General features: G+C 43.5%; 2 protein-coding genes across 9 annotated transcripts in view; one reads left to right on the top strand and one right to left on the bottom strand.

Moving 5' to 3' along the window:
• The window catches only part of MAP1B (microtubule associated protein 1B), a 96,443-nt gene extending 91,877 nt beyond the window's left edge, over positions 1-4,566 (top strand). For both annotated transcript variants that reach the window (XM_082722930.1, XM_082722931.1), the window contains one exon: positions 101-4,566. In XM_082722930.1, coding sequence (XP_082579056.1) covers positions 101-256 — 156 coding nt within the window. In that variant the 3' untranslated portion in view covers positions 257-4,566. The remainder of the gene's footprint in view (positions 1-100) is intronic.
• The window catches only part of MRPS27 (mitochondrial ribosomal protein S27), a 102,057-nt gene that overhangs the window by 4,519 nt on the left and 81,600 nt on the right, over positions 1-15,938 (bottom strand). For 4 of the 7 annotated variants that reach the window (XM_082722981.1, XM_082722976.1, XM_082722977.1 and 1 more), the window contains 3 exons: positions 14,901-15,043; positions 13,998-14,168; positions 10,367-11,598 (listed from right to left, as the gene is read on the bottom strand). In XM_082722981.1, coding sequence (XP_082579107.1) covers positions 11,359-11,598; positions 13,998-14,168; positions 14,901-15,043 — 554 coding nt within the window. In that variant the 3' untranslated portion in view covers positions 10,367-11,358. Of the gene's footprint in view, positions 1-10,366; positions 12,507-13,997; positions 14,169-14,900; positions 15,044-15,938 lie in introns of those variants that run through there. The other 3 variants (XR_014309523.1, XM_082722978.1, XM_082722979.1) reach the window with 2 other exon arrangements.

Below are 15,938 nucleotides of genomic sequence, written 5' to 3'. Positions count from 1 at the left end.
CCCTTCTTTCAATGGTCTGATTCGTACCTTATTATTGTTCTATTTTTTTGGTCTGATTTCTAGCTCTGCCCTTAACCAGCTATTTTCTGTCTCCCTGCAGGTAACCCTGATCCCTACTCACGACTCAGAAGTGATGAGGGAATGGTACCAAGAGACCCATGAGAAACAACAAGACCTCAACATCATGGTTTTAGCAAGCAGTAGCACAGTGGTTATGCAAGATGAATCCTTCCCTGCATGCAAGATTGAACTGTAAAAACCAAGGCCAGCCACACCACAGGATTTGAACTTTGTTTCCAGAAATTCTTCAATTTGAAACCACCTTTTCTAAAAAAGTCAATTCATCTAAATAGGTCACTGAACTGTTACCTGCCAAATGCTATACTGTGTCACGGTGATGCAAGTCACTAATATTTCTTAGTTTTTGCTGATTGCTAAGGGAAGTAACAGTATTCCCACAGTAGGGTTCAAGTTACTGCAAAATTACCTACCCCAGTTCATCTCTGCTGAACATTTGGAAACCATGCACTAGCAAACCCAACTGACTTCTGCTAGGTAGAGGCATTTGTCTTAGAAAGAGAGAGAGAGAGAGAGAAAGAGAGAGAGAGTGCGCGCGCACAATGAGAGAGAACACAGGAGAGAGAGAATGAGAAAGGAAAAGAATGCAAGAGAAGGAGAGGTAATGGTAGAGTGTGCTGGTGAGATACCCAGAGAGAAAGAGACAGAGCAAGGTGGGGTAAGGAGGAGAAAATAACCAGCACTTAGGGCTGCATTTTTGCAGGCAGTCTGTATTCTATAGTCTACATAGGCAAAGTTCTCAACTTGTGTCAGTCTGAGTCATCAAAAAGGGTCTTCATTTTCTGAAACAAGTTAGCTGGAAGGAAACCAAAAGAACAAAACTTGTTATGAGGGCATGTGAGATTTTCACGCCTTAATTAAGCTCCTTCAGTTTGAAGGCTGCACACTGACATGATGTAGTGAGCGCAGACTGGATGCGCGAGTGGTTTGAGCCCCATTCCGAACTCTCAGACTCTTCCAACACACGAGTAGATCGATCTAAGGCATGCTCCCAGCATTTGTCCACCCAGTTAGTCCACTCGGAGTCACTTCACCTGCATGCGGAAACACCCAAGTCCACCCCAATTAACAAGCAAATACCAAAGCGGTTGGGAGTACACACGGTAGACAATTTGCCTTAGAAAGTGACTTGAATGTACAAAGATACTTGATGCACTTATTTTTTAATGTGAGACCGCAAGTTTATAAAACATCCATGTAGGATTATAGATACTCCAGTTAAAGGAGCAAGTGTGTGCGCGTGTGGGGGTCCTAGAAGCTGATCTGATGGGTGCAGCGGTTTGAGGCTGAGTCATGTGTGTTGAATACCACCTCAGTGCACCTGTGGCCCCTCAGCCAAACAAGTTGAGCCTTTCATAGCTTCTTTAACTACTGCAAGTTCCAAGATCGAAATGGCTTCTAAGATCAGGACTGGGAACACAGTGAATCTTAATGGTGGAAGAGGTTCTCGGCAAGTGTACAGTATTTACCTTCCTTTGTCTTACATTGGCTTTTTTTTTTTTTTTTAAATTTTCCATTACTTTCTGCATAATTATGGGATCAAGTGTACAGAAGTTTTTTTTTTCTAGATATGTGAGAACTTTTCATAGATGAAATTTTTAACAAATGTTTTGATTTACAGGAAAATGCAAAGAAAATTTCAAGTGACAGTCTTTTTTTTGAAGTTTTTCATAAGACAAAATAATGTTTCTTGAAGTTCTGGTGAGGTTGAAGTCTGATAGTGCAGTAATAGTATTTATTAAAACCCATAACTACCAGGAATAGTGATACCTCCCACCCCTTGATTCCCCTAACATAAAAATCTGAGTACGCGTTATTTGAGAGTGGGGGAGAATGGCACGGTAGGCTACTTTTCCAGGCCTTTGCAAGTATATCACTCTGTGGTATTCTATATCCTTCTTTCAAGACCTTTAATCATGAGGTAAAAGAGTCAAGACAAGTTCAAAGAACCCTGGCAAAAATTTGCTTTGGGATTTTCTTTTCTGGAAAAAAAGTAGAAGAAATAATTCACTGAAAGCAAACGAATTCTCGTCTCCAACGATTCATCACACAGAGTTCAGAGATTATTTCCATCATTGTCGTTATTGAACTATGATGAACCTGGAAGCCAGATCATGATTTAAACTGATGTCAAGTTTCAAGTTGCAGATCGATGCACCCAGTGTTCAGATGTGGCAAACTTCTCAGTGACAACTGTGCTGTGCTCTGTCATGTTGTGTTTCCTGCAGACTCTTAAGATCTACAGAGTAGTGAACAATGACCTCATTTTATTTTCTATGTTAGTTATTTATTTCAAAATTAACATTTTAGTTGATTTTTGTCTGATAAGTGTATGTTTTGCACTGCTAACTACTATGAGGGTTTAAACAATGCTTCTTCAGGTCCCTTCACAGAGGACCTATGCAGTCTACTTAATGCTGTGAATTACATTTTTCAAATGTTTTAATTTTTTTTAAAAAAATTAATATTCTATTTTTTTTAGGCTTCTCTAGAAATGCAACTTTTATTTATTACCCCATTTCTTTAGAGTCCTTAAGAACGACACATTGATAAAGGGTACAAAAAATTCACACAAAATGGAAACTCGTTGTGACAAAATGGATTTTACTGAGTATAAACTTACCTACTTCATACTTATTTTATGAGACAACCTAAGATACTCATGGTGATTTACTGATTAGTTGAGTTGGTTAGGTCCACGTAATACATGGGAAGAGAAACTGATTTCCAGCCTTCTTGCCAAATCCAGACCTCTGCTTGATTTTTCTTTGACAGAAGATGGAATTATTTTCCAGTTTCCCAAATTAAGTTTATTTAACATGTGCGTTATTTTGCTTTTTTTAAAAAAACACAAACATTTTAGAGAATTATAGCCAATCTTCAATTGTAACCATTCTATCCTACTCCTTTATTTTTCTTCTTTTTTGTTATGGGATTTAATGGTAAAAATATACAAAAGCTGTCACTGGTCAGCTGGCTCTTTTTCCTATGAAACCAACTATACCTTTTTCCATCCATTGTTCTCAGTGATGACCACAGAGCTTGAGTATACCAGGAAAGTCAGCATTGCAGGTTGCTCCTGTCCTTCCAGACACCTTTCCTACCTGTGTGACTAACCTAATTTTGCTAGTTCCATAAGTACACAATTAGTTTAGTAACAGCCATCACAATGTACCATGTACATTCATGGTGAGGGCTAAAGATTGACACAGACTTCTAGGAGCTTTATTCATACTGATTACTTAATCCAATTGTACAGATTGAATATTTGAGTGAAAGGAATTGACACTCTGTTTAAATGATGAGACTCCATCGAGAGGGCACTCATGATCATGAACTTTTGGTAGTATTCTTAAGCAAAATTCTACAGAGACTAAATGTTAGAGATGATCCTCCACTTTCAATTTTAACCAATTCTATCCCCTTTCTCAAAACCCAACCCCCATGCATGCTTTCTCAGTCTTGTGGTGGGACTGGATACAATGACTGACCCCCCCCCCCCCAACGCCATTTTCCATGGAGTTCAAAAAAAAATTTTTTTTTTAAACCTTACATATCCTAGTGAATGGTTTCCCCAGTGTATATGAATGTTTTAAGTGTCTCCAATAGCTTATGCAGTTTAGGAGCTTTTCAATACTCATTTAATAAGATTCAGTCATTTGCTAATGAAAATTCTACCACCTTCCATTTTCTATTACCAAATTTCAGCTCTCAGGAGCTGCTCTACAATTCTGAAATTGCTTTTCTTGCCTCTCTTTAGTCACCTGTCACAGGAGGTTCTTGCTCGGTAATGATATTGTGAGTTAGATTAATAACTTTTTTTTTATTTTGTGCTTCAGATTTAGAAGAAAAGATGTGTTTCCATTTGAAAGGAACTGTAAGCTTTTATCTTCTAACCAACTGAACAACACACCAAAAGCAGCCTAGGGATGAGCATTTCTTTGAAAGCAATTAGGTTATTCACCTGGTATTTAAACTATTGACTATTAAAAAAAAAATCTGACTCTATTCATTTAAAAGGCAGCATCAAAAACTGAAAAGGAAGGAAAAAAAATAAATAGCTTCTCTGCACTCGTTTGGAGCTCCCCAAACAGGAGCCATCATGATGAGGCATCAAGACCGGGCTGCCCCTTTGAGAACACTGTGCAGCCGTCCTGAGTCGTGTGTACCTGCGCTGCATGCAGCCTTCTCTTTCCGGCCCTGGAAGGAAGCGGTCTTGAGCCCGGCGGAGAAGCACCTCCACTCCTCTCTCTTGTTCTGAATGGTGTTTGTGTCAGTCTGCAGCTGTGTATGGTATTATGTCTTATAATCCTGCATCACTTCTATCCTATCCAGTCATATCTAATGTAGAAAATTAGTTTTCAGTGAAAGTAATATGTAGTGCTTTTATGATATTTGTGTGCAATATCCCCTCTTCCATTGAGGATATTTGATGTAAAAGAAAAAAAAAAAAACTCAGTTCCACAATAAAATACAAAAGTGGCAAAAGTTCATGTGTGTGCTGTGCTGTTTGTCTTGTGTGCCGGGTTGGCCTCATCGGGAGCTGGGACTTGCCACCCACAGTGGGGGAACACATTCACTGACTGTGTTTTTTGCAGTGGCTCCCTGGCTTTTGGCAAACTGCAAAGAGGGCGTTGTACTATTTGGGTAACTGCTACATCGTTATCTTTACTAATCCACCCTGGGAGCTCGGGTTTAAGGACAGAAACTGGGAGGTGAAGGAAACAGATCATTATCATTATTGCTTAAAAACAACAAGTAGACCAATGTAGATGCAGGAGGATACTGGGAGGGTTTCTTATAGAAAGCAAAAACAGGTTTTAATCCTAGCTGTGCCACAGACAGTTGGCTGGCTGACCTCAGTTACTTTATCCATCCGAAGTTCCTTTACTTACCTGTAAAATGAGAGGATTTGACAAGATGGTCAGACTGGGTGATCCCTCCCAATCTGGGGCTCTACAAAGCCGTCATGTTCAGGAATTACATCTAATAGCATATCTCCCACTTGGTTTCTTACTCAGTTACAAAATAAGCTTATATAACTAACATAATAACCCGTGGCTTTGACTGACACCCAAGAACGAAAATCTGTTCAGGAAAAGTGGTTATAAATAACAGAGTATCTGAAAAAAGGAAGGAATTTCTCTTAGTCATTTGATTCTTTTACGTTCACTCTATACCCAGCAGTGGGTAATACTGTGGGAATTTACAAAGGCAAACAAAACAAAGGGCTGCCCTAAAGTGACTGGGGTGACAGGGGCTCCCAAAATTCAAGGGTGAGTTTTGGTGACCTAGGAAAAGCACCCGAAGTGATGTCTAAGCGGAGACCTGCAGTATGTGTGTACGGGGTAAGGTTTGCAGAATGCAAACTCCAGGCAGAGGCGACAGATCACACCAATAGAGCAGGAGCAGTTAACCCTGGGGGGCCCACTCAGTTCAGAATGGCGAGCGTACAGTGCAAGGCCCTGGCATCTTGATTCCCTCCACACAGCCACAACAATATGCCCACAGAGGGCTCAACAGAGACTTCCAGGACCTGGCCCAGTCTGTCTCCAGAGATGATCCTTTGGCTTCAGGTTACTGCAGCCTGTCCTGAGTCATAAGGATGTCTCTTGGTTACATACACTCCTTTTATCTTATCTTGTGCCTCCAAAACCATAGGACTTCACGGACTGGTCCCATTAGAAGTTGCTGCTTGGCAAAAGGAATTGGAAATGTCTCCAGAAATCAAAGGGTTAAGCATGTGAGTACTCAGGGTGGGAAATCACCACAAGAGATTTTAACTACATCTATCACACTAAAGGAAGTTATCTTCTATTCCACTATCACACTACTCGGTTCCAGCACGTCTTTCTGGCCGGAACCGAGGGTGCGGGCCCATCTGCATCGCCCAGCATGGCCCTGTCTTTGGCTCTCAGGTCATCAGTCCTGGGGAAGCCCTGCCAGTTGTTCACCCTACCCAAACCTCTCCATGAGTTTCTATCTTACTCCCTCTAGACCCAGGCACAGCAGAGATGGGGAGGGAGTGAATGCCCTTCCAGCTGGTCCTTTCCTAGACACCGGAGGTGGCGTTCTTCAGTTTCTTTTTTCCCGTCTTCCAGGTATATCAACAAAGGTCTGCTGCGGTACTGACTCTACCTTCTCTCTATACTTGTACTGCTAATTCTAAATGCTTCTCTGTGTCCCTATAATGATCTTTTGACAAACTCCTCACTTGTGAATTCTCGGCCTCTTTCATAATCCCAGATCACCATTTCCTCTTTGATTTTATACTGTGCACCTTAAAAAATGCACTGGGGTCATACATGCAGATCGACTCTTGGTCAAACCCAGTTCTTTGAAGACGAGCAGTTCTTCTGGGTAATTCTGGGGGTGTCACTGGCAATGTTTTCACAGATGATGGAGCAACATAATAAGGACTGCTTCATGGGGTGATCTCGCTACAAAAAATAGGCACAGCTCCATTCATGGCTCAGAGTCTCTCTGCTCAAACCAAAACTGCAGGTTACTGTAATGCACTCTCATGGGTTTAAGCTGATGACTTTTTTTTTTTTTTTTAATTTGTTTATTTGACAGAGATCACAAGTAGACAGAGAGGCAGGCAGAGAGAGCGAGAGGGAAGCAGGCTCCCCGCTGAGCAGAGAGCCTGATGCGGGGGCTCAATCCCAGAACCCTGGGATCATGACCTGAGCCAAAGGCAGAGGCTTAACCCACTGAGCCACCCAGCTGCCCTAAGCTGATGACTTTTACAACTGCTATCTCCAGTCCATACCTCTTCTCTGATCTCCAAATTCATATCCAGCTATTAAGAGCCCCATTTGGATGATCAATAAGGATCTGTAAAATAACCCAAATCAAATTTAATATGCCTTCAAACAAATTCCTGATTTCCCCAAACTACTACTCTCCCTAGGCTTTTCTACTTCCATGAACACGTTACTCTAGTTACTCAGGTAAAAAATCTTGGCCCAACAGCAAGTCTGCTGGCTCTTTTTTCAAAAACACCCTGTCCATCCCCTTCTCCTCACATTTACTGTGACTGTCTAAGCCCATCGTTTCTCTCCTGGAATATGGCTGTAGCCTCCTAACCAACCTATATTACCACACCCCATCTCTGCCCTCTGTGTTCATTTACCCCATAGCAGCTAGACTAGCGAACCCCCTGAAAATATTCGGTCGGAGCATGCCGTCAGAACCTTCAGATGGGCTCTCATCTCAGAGTGCAGGCCAGCACCCTTACTAATGGGCCAGGGAGTCTTACGCCATCTGTCCCTTCCTGTACCCCTTACTCTCTGGCCTCCTCTCCTGCTATTCTCCACTTTAAACTTTCTGTTCCAGCCACACTGGCCTCCAGGCTAGTCCTCTGGCCCCAAGGCAGGCTTCCCTCTGGACTCTTTGTGCTGGTTCCTCTGTCTACCACACTTTTCCATAGGTAACACCATGATTCTCACCCTCACCCCTGTGGGTCTTCAGTCAAAAGTTATCTTTCTAGGAAGGCCTTCCCTCACCAAGCTAGTTTAAGTTGCAACCTCCAGCCCTTACCCAGCATTCTCTTCTCCTTCTCTTTGCATTATCTCTCCACCACTTATCACCACATGACATATTATGAATTAACTCTCCTTCCACAGAATGTAAATGCCAAGAGGGAAGGGATCTTTGTCCTTTTTGTTCCTTGCTGTATCCTCAGTGACCATCTTTTAAAAAAAGATTATTTATTTGATAGAGATCACAAGTAGGCAGAGAGGCAGGCAGAGAGAGGGGGAGACAGGCTCCCTGCTGAGCAGAGAGCCCCACGTGGGGCTTGATCCCAGGACCCTGGGATCATGACCTGAGCCAAAGGCAGAGGCTTAACCCACTGAGCCACCCAGGTGCCCCCTCAGTGACTATTTTAACAGTGCCTGACACACAACAGATATTCAATAAAAATTTGCTGAATGAATGAACGTACTTTGTCTCAGGTCGTCACAGTGGTTATGCGGTGTGGTTGTTGGGAAGTGGGTTTGGAATTGGACAAACTTGGGTTCAAGTACTGCGACCCCACTGATTAGCTGTGTAGCCCTGGGCAAGACACATAAGCCTCAATTTTCCCCTCTGAAGGGCAATAATCCCTGCCCTGCAGGGCTATTCCAAGTGGGTGAAATTAAGCTGGGTAAAAATGGGCATTCACAAAGAAGAGTTGTTAAATCTAAGTTTCATAATCAAGATGGGTCCAGTGATAAGCCAGAGCCCCGGAAATACTGATATCCAACAGTGGCCCAGCAGACTGTCACTGGAGGTAGCTTTTAATGGGCACTGGTTTTATTCCACATATTGTTTTAGGCTTTTAACCTGGGGCGAGGGGGGTTTTAAAGATTAAAATTTTAAACTCTGCTGAGATGAAGTACTGTAGAAGCCAAAAAGCAAGTGAAATTCCCCTACCATTGAGTGCATGAGAATATAATGTACCTCTCAGAAATCCTTAAATCTTCCCTGTAGTCCTTGATCTAGCATTTAAAGCCCACCATGGAATTAAATTTCAGCTGCTTCCTTTAAGAATAAACCTTGTTTTCTGAACATGTCCAGCTCAGATCTGAAACCCCTAACATTCATACATAGTAAACATGCAGCCCAAGTCTGTTTTAAACAAAGCTCTCAGGGGTAACTCCCATTAACTCGGGCACTGATACCATCTTTTTTGGACTTCCTTGTTACCATATGGGTAAGAGCATCCTCACAGCAGCATGCAATATCAGCAAAAAGGCCAACTCAATGGGGTAAAGGAAAGGTTATTTTCAAACTAAGAGCTATTATTTAGAATAAAAGGCAATTTCCCTGACATAAAGACATTGAAAAGTACTCGTCTTACCCCATTTTCTAAAGTTAAGATTTAAAAATTTATCATGGTCAGAGACTGAAAAGTTCAGCTCTGAAGATTATTAATGACCATTTAATGAAAATACAACCATAACACATTTTCTGCTTTTCTGGGCCCATTTCTAACTTCATCGTTTTCTTACCATGCACTCCCAGTGAGGTCACTGGGTGCAGTGGTGCAGAGCCCGCTTACTCATAGGAGTTCACATCACAGCAGCTTCATTTGGGAACTTAAGACTCCTGGCCCCGGTTACATATCGCCTGACAGCAAAATCATATAAATCATCATTTACCCTTTTCCACAATGGACTTTGTTGAGGAAGACTAATAGCCCACCCTGTATTATTGCATATTTTATACTCGTTTACTTAGATAAAAGGCAACTATTATTTTATTAGTTAATTAAATTATTAAATATTATTTTTCTAGCTTAAGAAATGCCATTTGTAAATGAGCTATTTGCACAAACATTATTTTTGAGTCTCATCTACATCACTGCAAAAATGTCTGTAGATGCCTTGCTTCTCTGCTCTCAGCCAAGGTTTCTGACCTTGGCACAACTGACATCTTGGACCAGGTACTTCCTAGTCATGCGGGAGCCCTGTGCACCATGAGATGTTCAGCAAGATTTCTGGCCTCTACTAACAATGTTAATTCATTCATAGTGAAAAAAATGACTTTAATAACTAATTTTCAGGGCCTGTGAATACACAGAAAATCTACAACAACAAAAATCCCACACATATATCTGATATCCATGGCCAGCAAGAAGTGTGAAAACACGATGCAAAGTTTGGTGCCAAGGCAACACGGTCCCACAACGGGGACAGTCAGGTATTGTACTGCTGCTCAGTGGCAGTTTTCATGCTCCGCACTCTGGCAAAAACTGGGGTAGGGACAGATGGGGAGGAAACCGAAGGCCAAGTATTAATGTGATCCTTTATGCTGTGATGGTCAGTAATCTACGGAGCAAAAGGGGCCTTCTGATCCATCTTGAATCTTCCCTCTTGACAAAATAAGGAAGTGGTGGAAAAAGTCCTGTCCCTGATAAGCCAAAGTATCATAACTTATTTTGAGTTTTGACCTTCTGCCTAAGACTCAGCTCTGCTCAGCAACAAGGCCCTGCGCCAATGTGCATGGCAGGTATGGCCAGCAGTCAGCACGCCAGGTGAGGAGCAGGGCTGGCCTTGCCTCAGCCACTTAGCTTGTTTCCACATTCAAGAAAGGGGTTACTCTACCTCCCACACAGGGCTGCTTGAGGTAGTGGCACACACTTTGTCCTCAATTCATGTTAACGGTTGTGGTGGTAGTTGTAAGTGCCAAAGTCTGATAGAGAAGAAAGGTTAAAAAGTGTTGCTCAAAATCAGACTAACCATATTAATTGTGTGACTTCCTCTCTCCCTCCCTTCCCTAAAAGACAAAGAACACAACAAAAGAATCCCAGGACATTTATTTCCACAAGTTCTTGATAAAACAGCACAACCTTGAACAACAGTGTTTAAAGGCAAAATTACACAGCAAACAGGAGCTGCCCCTGAATGCTTTCACAGAGAAACTTCAGGAAGGAATTTCCACCTCCTGACAGTTGTACAATTATGCATGTCTCCTAAGTACTACAAGCCCCATGCTGCCTCTCGTTTTCTCCTACTTCTGCAATTGAAATGTGTATTGACAAGTTGTACGTGTGTGCACATGTGGACACAAAGAGCTCACTTTACCTCCTTGAGAAAAGAGCTCAGAATGCTTTGGAAAGAAGTTACCCCAAAATGATGGAGAAGCCAAGCCAAGGAGGCTTTGGAGCTAGAGCTAGCGTTCTCCTCAGAAACCTTTCCACTCTAAAAATATCACTGTGGGTGCCTGAAATTTGAAAGCCAGTGGGCTCATGGTGGTGTTCACTCCTGTCCTCAATTTCCCCCAAGTTCAGGTCTGCAGAGAAGAGACACAGGGGAAGGAGAAGGTGAGATGTGTGGGCATCCCACACCCAGCTCAGGCTGGGAGGCCATGGAGGGGGATGAGGCTTAGGATGTGTACTCTGCCATTGGTGAGATACCATTCAAAAGCCTGTGCTCAACGCCAGGCTGTTCAACCAGTCTCTCCCTCTACCACTGCTATGGATCAAGAGTTTTCACTGTTCAACACTGATCCTGGACCCCAGAACTGCCCCCCCATAGGCCACAGGTGCACCTTGTTTAAGGTGTGTAGCTGGGGCTTCAGTCTGACTGCTTGCCACTCACAGCTCTGCAGCCCTCCATGGCATGTGATGGGAAGTCAGTGCCTTCATACATTGACAACTGTGGCTCTGATACCACAAACGGCCTGCTTTAGGCAAAAGAAGGGCGGATGGAGGCGGCTGCCCTCAAGTCACCGTGAGTCCTGGGACGGAGCTAGTGAAGTTCTTGTGCTGGGGCCTGGAGCGCTGGGGGCCTGTTAGGCAGATGCCTTTGCTGCTCTCCGGGCCTCGTACTCCTGCTTTGCCCTCTCCCTCTGCTCCTCTTCCCTTTGAATCAAGTGTACCCGCTCCAGATGCCACTGCTGCAGCTTCTGCTCATAGGCCGCGATGTCCTCGGCTTCATAGGTGGGGAGCTGTTCCTTGATGAGCTGGGTGGTCAGAGCCAAAAGGCTTTCTGACTCAACTCGGCCCAGGGCCTCAAGCTTAGAGTGCAAGTCCTGTTGGAAATCAAGGAAAAAAAAGATGGGGGTGGGGAGGAGGATGGAAGGAGAATGCAGATGAGAGAAGGCAAAGCAGAAAGGAGATTAAGTCATTTGCAAAATCTCCACATATTCTGCTTACAGGAAAAGGCATTTTATTGGGAACCTGTTATGCTGCCTTTCATCCAGATACAGTGTTTGTTCCCTTCTTTTTTTTCAGTCCAGCACTTTTGCTAAGATGCACCACATGTGATTTCTCTCCTTTCACTCACGACCAGTAAATGGAACTCCATATGCTGTGGTTTTCTATGTAATTTCTTGTTTTAATCCATAAAGACAGCACAAACCTAACAAATCTACCTATCTGCTCTGACTTGCACCAAACCAAGAACCAAACTCCCAGAGCAAACCACTCCAAGATGCACACAAAATGGCAGAAGCAGCTGATAACCGGGCACAAGTCCGTCCACATCTTTTCCTTCAGAATGATGGAGATAAATGTTTGCTTAACCAGGGTTCCTTTCAACAGATGGAAATCATTTCAAAAACTTTCTACTAATGGCATGCTAAACGGCTCCCATGAGTGCTCGCACTATTATAAGCTTCCACCTGCTGTGCTCCGTCGCAGGTCAGCCTTTACAAACTGCTCACAGCTCCATCTGAAATGGCATCTTGGTTTGGGCGGTATTGTATTCCTGGAGGAGTCAAGTACTAAAAACACTAATCTCCTTAAGTGCTTCAAGATGTATACCATCAAGAGAGAGCCACTCATGGCTCAGCTGCAGCTTATGCCACGAATCCCCATGTTCCAAACACAAGCACAATTCACTGGCATAGGTGATGAGGCTTGCTCCAATATGGGCCTGGAAGGTGGGCAGGATCCATACATGAAGGAGTGGCTGGAGGCCTAGTGTGCTGGGTCAGTCCTGTAAAAATGGACCCCACACAGATTACCCAAGACTAATAAAAGGCAACAGGAAAAAAAAGAAATGCACAATGAAAATGATTTCTTTCCAAGATCACTTTCTGTGCAGTTTGGAGGCAAGGAGACAGTTTGGGACAAGAGAATAAGGACTCAAATCTGAGTCAGCAAACTTTGGTTCAAATCCCAGATCAGTCACTTACGGGCCAGCGCGTCTCAGCCTGGTGTCATGTAACACAGGAAAAGCAGCTTCCGCCATGCAGAGCCGCAGTGAGGATGGGTGAAACGCACTGATGCCTGCGACACAGCCAGCAGCCAATAAATGTTTGTCTCCTCTTTTCAATTTTCAAAAATATGCATGTGTAGAAGAATGAGGACTGAGAATTTAATGCAGCACAGATTTCTATTCTTTGAGATTAAATATATAAGAAACAAGCAGAAGAGGCAGTCATTTTTAGGTGTGTTATAGCAGCATTTTTTGTTTGTTTTTTAGACTTTCTTAATCTGCAAAGTTAAGAGGAACAGGTAGGTATGTAAGTACTTTACCGCCAGTTCTGTGTACCTAATATCGGTCAACCTTTCTCAGTATTCAAATTCTGAAAGAGAGACCTTGAACAATGACTTTATAGAATTAGTGGGAGGAACAGCAGCTGCAAGTACAGAGAATCCTTGCAACACTGGGACAGAGGTATCCCATGTTCAGCATTACTGAATATGTCATCAGTAGGCAAAATGACACCTCTCTGCCCCAAATGACACATTAAGTCAGCTGGCATGGATGGGAAGGTTTTCTGCTTCATTTAAAGAATTCTTCAGGCAGCACATTTTTCTCTCTGCCCTTTGTAGACAAGAAACAAAGCAAGGAAGAGGCCAAGGGTTTAACCTGTAACACGGCTCTTCTTCCCTGATGCTGGTAACAGAGTATTTTGGGCCATGCAGTTGAAAGCTACCAAAGACAGCTTGAGTGCTCAAGACTATTTGGAAAAGAAACAGTGGAAACGTGCTTACATCTTCCATGCAGTCCAATAACCTATTTGGAGGGCCCACGTGCACAACACAAAACCAAACAACAGAAGATGCCTGTAGCTGATCTCCACCATACTTGAATGTGGCTTTCTAATTCCCACTTGGGGTTTTGGTTTATCAAGCACATGCGTGCAATACAGAGAAATGACCAGATCCTTTCCACCTGGGGTTGGAGTCAGGCAACGACTCTGAGTCGGCAAGCTAGTACCCTCCCATCAGACACATCAGGGATGAGTGTGTAATGACACACTGCTCCAGTGAACAAAACTGGGACTGATTAGCTCATGCACAAAAAGGAGTATAAAAATATTTGTTTCCATTTGTTTAAGACTCCTTCCTGTTTGAAGCCTCATTGGTGATATCAGTTTTTCATGCCTCTGTGTGTGACAGTGAGGCATGAAAGGCCTGCCTGTCTGACACCACAGCAAAGAAGCACAGTGGAGGGGGGCTCAGTTCTGCTACAACGCACCTTAAATCGTTCCAGATACCAGGGAAGCTTGGACTGTTCAGTCTCCTCCACGTCCAGCTGCTCCACCAGGTCTTCTGAGCCCCGGCTGTCTTCCCCTTCTTGGGACTGTTCCTCTGAAGCCGCGGGGGCTGGAGCAGTCAGAGCTTTCAGCGTTTTGTCCAGCACAGCCAGCTGTGGGGCAGAAAGAGGGGTCAGGGACTAACCATCCTGTGGCCCTGAAAACACACCGTGAAGAGAAGCTAGGCCAGGGAAAGGAAGAACAGTTGGGATCTGCAACTTGTGAACTCTTTCTCTTGTAAAATTATTGGCAAGAGTCATGGTTATCCAATTTTACATCAGAAATTCCCCACTGGATGGCAGGGACAACCTAGCACAAAGTGTGTGGTATGAATATGCAGGCTCAGAATCACCTGTGTACGGATCAGCACCACAGCACCTGATTTCACCTTTAGTCAACTGGGGAAGGACCCAAAAATTATGTTTGATGGGGACTCCAAGCATTCCTCTTCCATGCTCTCTTCCTCAACCAGTTTGGAATTGGGAGGACAGAAAACCCACCACAGAGCACAACCAAAAGAGGGTCATTCTGAATGTGCAGGAGAACCTCAGAATCTAGGCAAGTCTCCTTTACAGAAAGATTGGAGCTCAGTTTCAATTCCAGGGGAGAGCGGTAGTTTTCCTCTCAGACAGCTATGGCATCAACATTCATCTTATTCTCTAATACTTTTTGTCAGTAGCACTGAGAATGTGTGTGGATTTTCATTCCTTTTCAACTGGACGAATACGCGATTCTACAGAGTGAATACAGCAGGGGGAAGGGGAAGACCATGCAAACAAATTCACAGGCTGGCTTACGAGGAACAGGAGATGGCTAAAGGACAGACTCAGAGCTGAGGGACGTACCGCTTCTGCACACAGCTTCCCATCATCCGGGGACGAGGCCACCATCTCCATCACTTGAAGGGCTCGGTCAAGGTAGCCGGGTTGCCACAGCAAAGGCATGTTATGGTACACAGCCCGCAGCCCTCGCTGCACCTCCACCTTCCCTGTGGCCAAAAAGAACAATGAAGAAGCCTCGGCCATGGCTTCCCACTATGTATGAGACTGAGGACTTGAAAGCACAAGTGAATATGAACCTGGAAAATCATTTCAAATCTGTACCAAGAGCCTCATCCTGTCCAGTGATCTGGTGCCATTTCAGATGGATGATGAAGAATATGGTGAAATTCACTGAAACTGTTTTTTAACACAAAACTGTACGAATATGCTTTTCTTCTTTTCCATTTGGTGTGGTGGAAATTATCATGAGGATATATGAATCACAGGGCTGAGGAAAATTTAGAGAGGTTGATAATCTGTCTTTTTAAGTGGAACTACCCTTAGAATACAAGTCAAACAACTGAATACTATTTTTTGTTTCAAGAACAAAATCTTCCTCTGAAAAAGAAATCCCACAATTATCCTACAGTGGAAATCTTGTCAACATATGACAACTTTCCCTGCCAGCAAATGTTTGGTATTTTTCAAAATGCTCCAAAACACCCCCATCGACTGTCCTTATGAAAAAAAACAAAACAAACAACCAAAAAACCCCAAAACTGATTTTATTCTTCTTTCCTTTATTTGGGCTTTATTGTCCTTTTCAGATCTTCAGATATGAATGTTATTCTCTGTACCTCAAATCATCACAACTGGAGCTCAAGATGTGGACACTAGACGGCAGGGACCTCGGCTGGGCCAAGGGACTGTCTCTGTGCGCCTGCAGAACAGAAGCCCTCTCTGCACTAACGGCCAAAGTCACCTTGAGGTGCCAGGTCTTAAAGCCACCTTCACTTATCTTTCCTGGGAAGGAGGATTTGGGAAGGCTGTGGTAGGACATAAATAGACAAAGCTTATCAGGTGACAGCTAATTTTAGATTTTTAAGACGTTGCAGTCCCACT

The sequence above is a fragment of the Mustela nivalis genome (genome assembly GCF_964662115.1).
Source record: "Mustela nivalis genome assembly, chromosome: 3".
NCBI classification, from domain to species: Eukaryota; Metazoa; Chordata; class Mammalia; order Carnivora; family Mustelidae; genus Mustela; species Mustela nivalis.
This window is presented reverse-complemented; position numbering and strand designations above follow the sequence as displayed.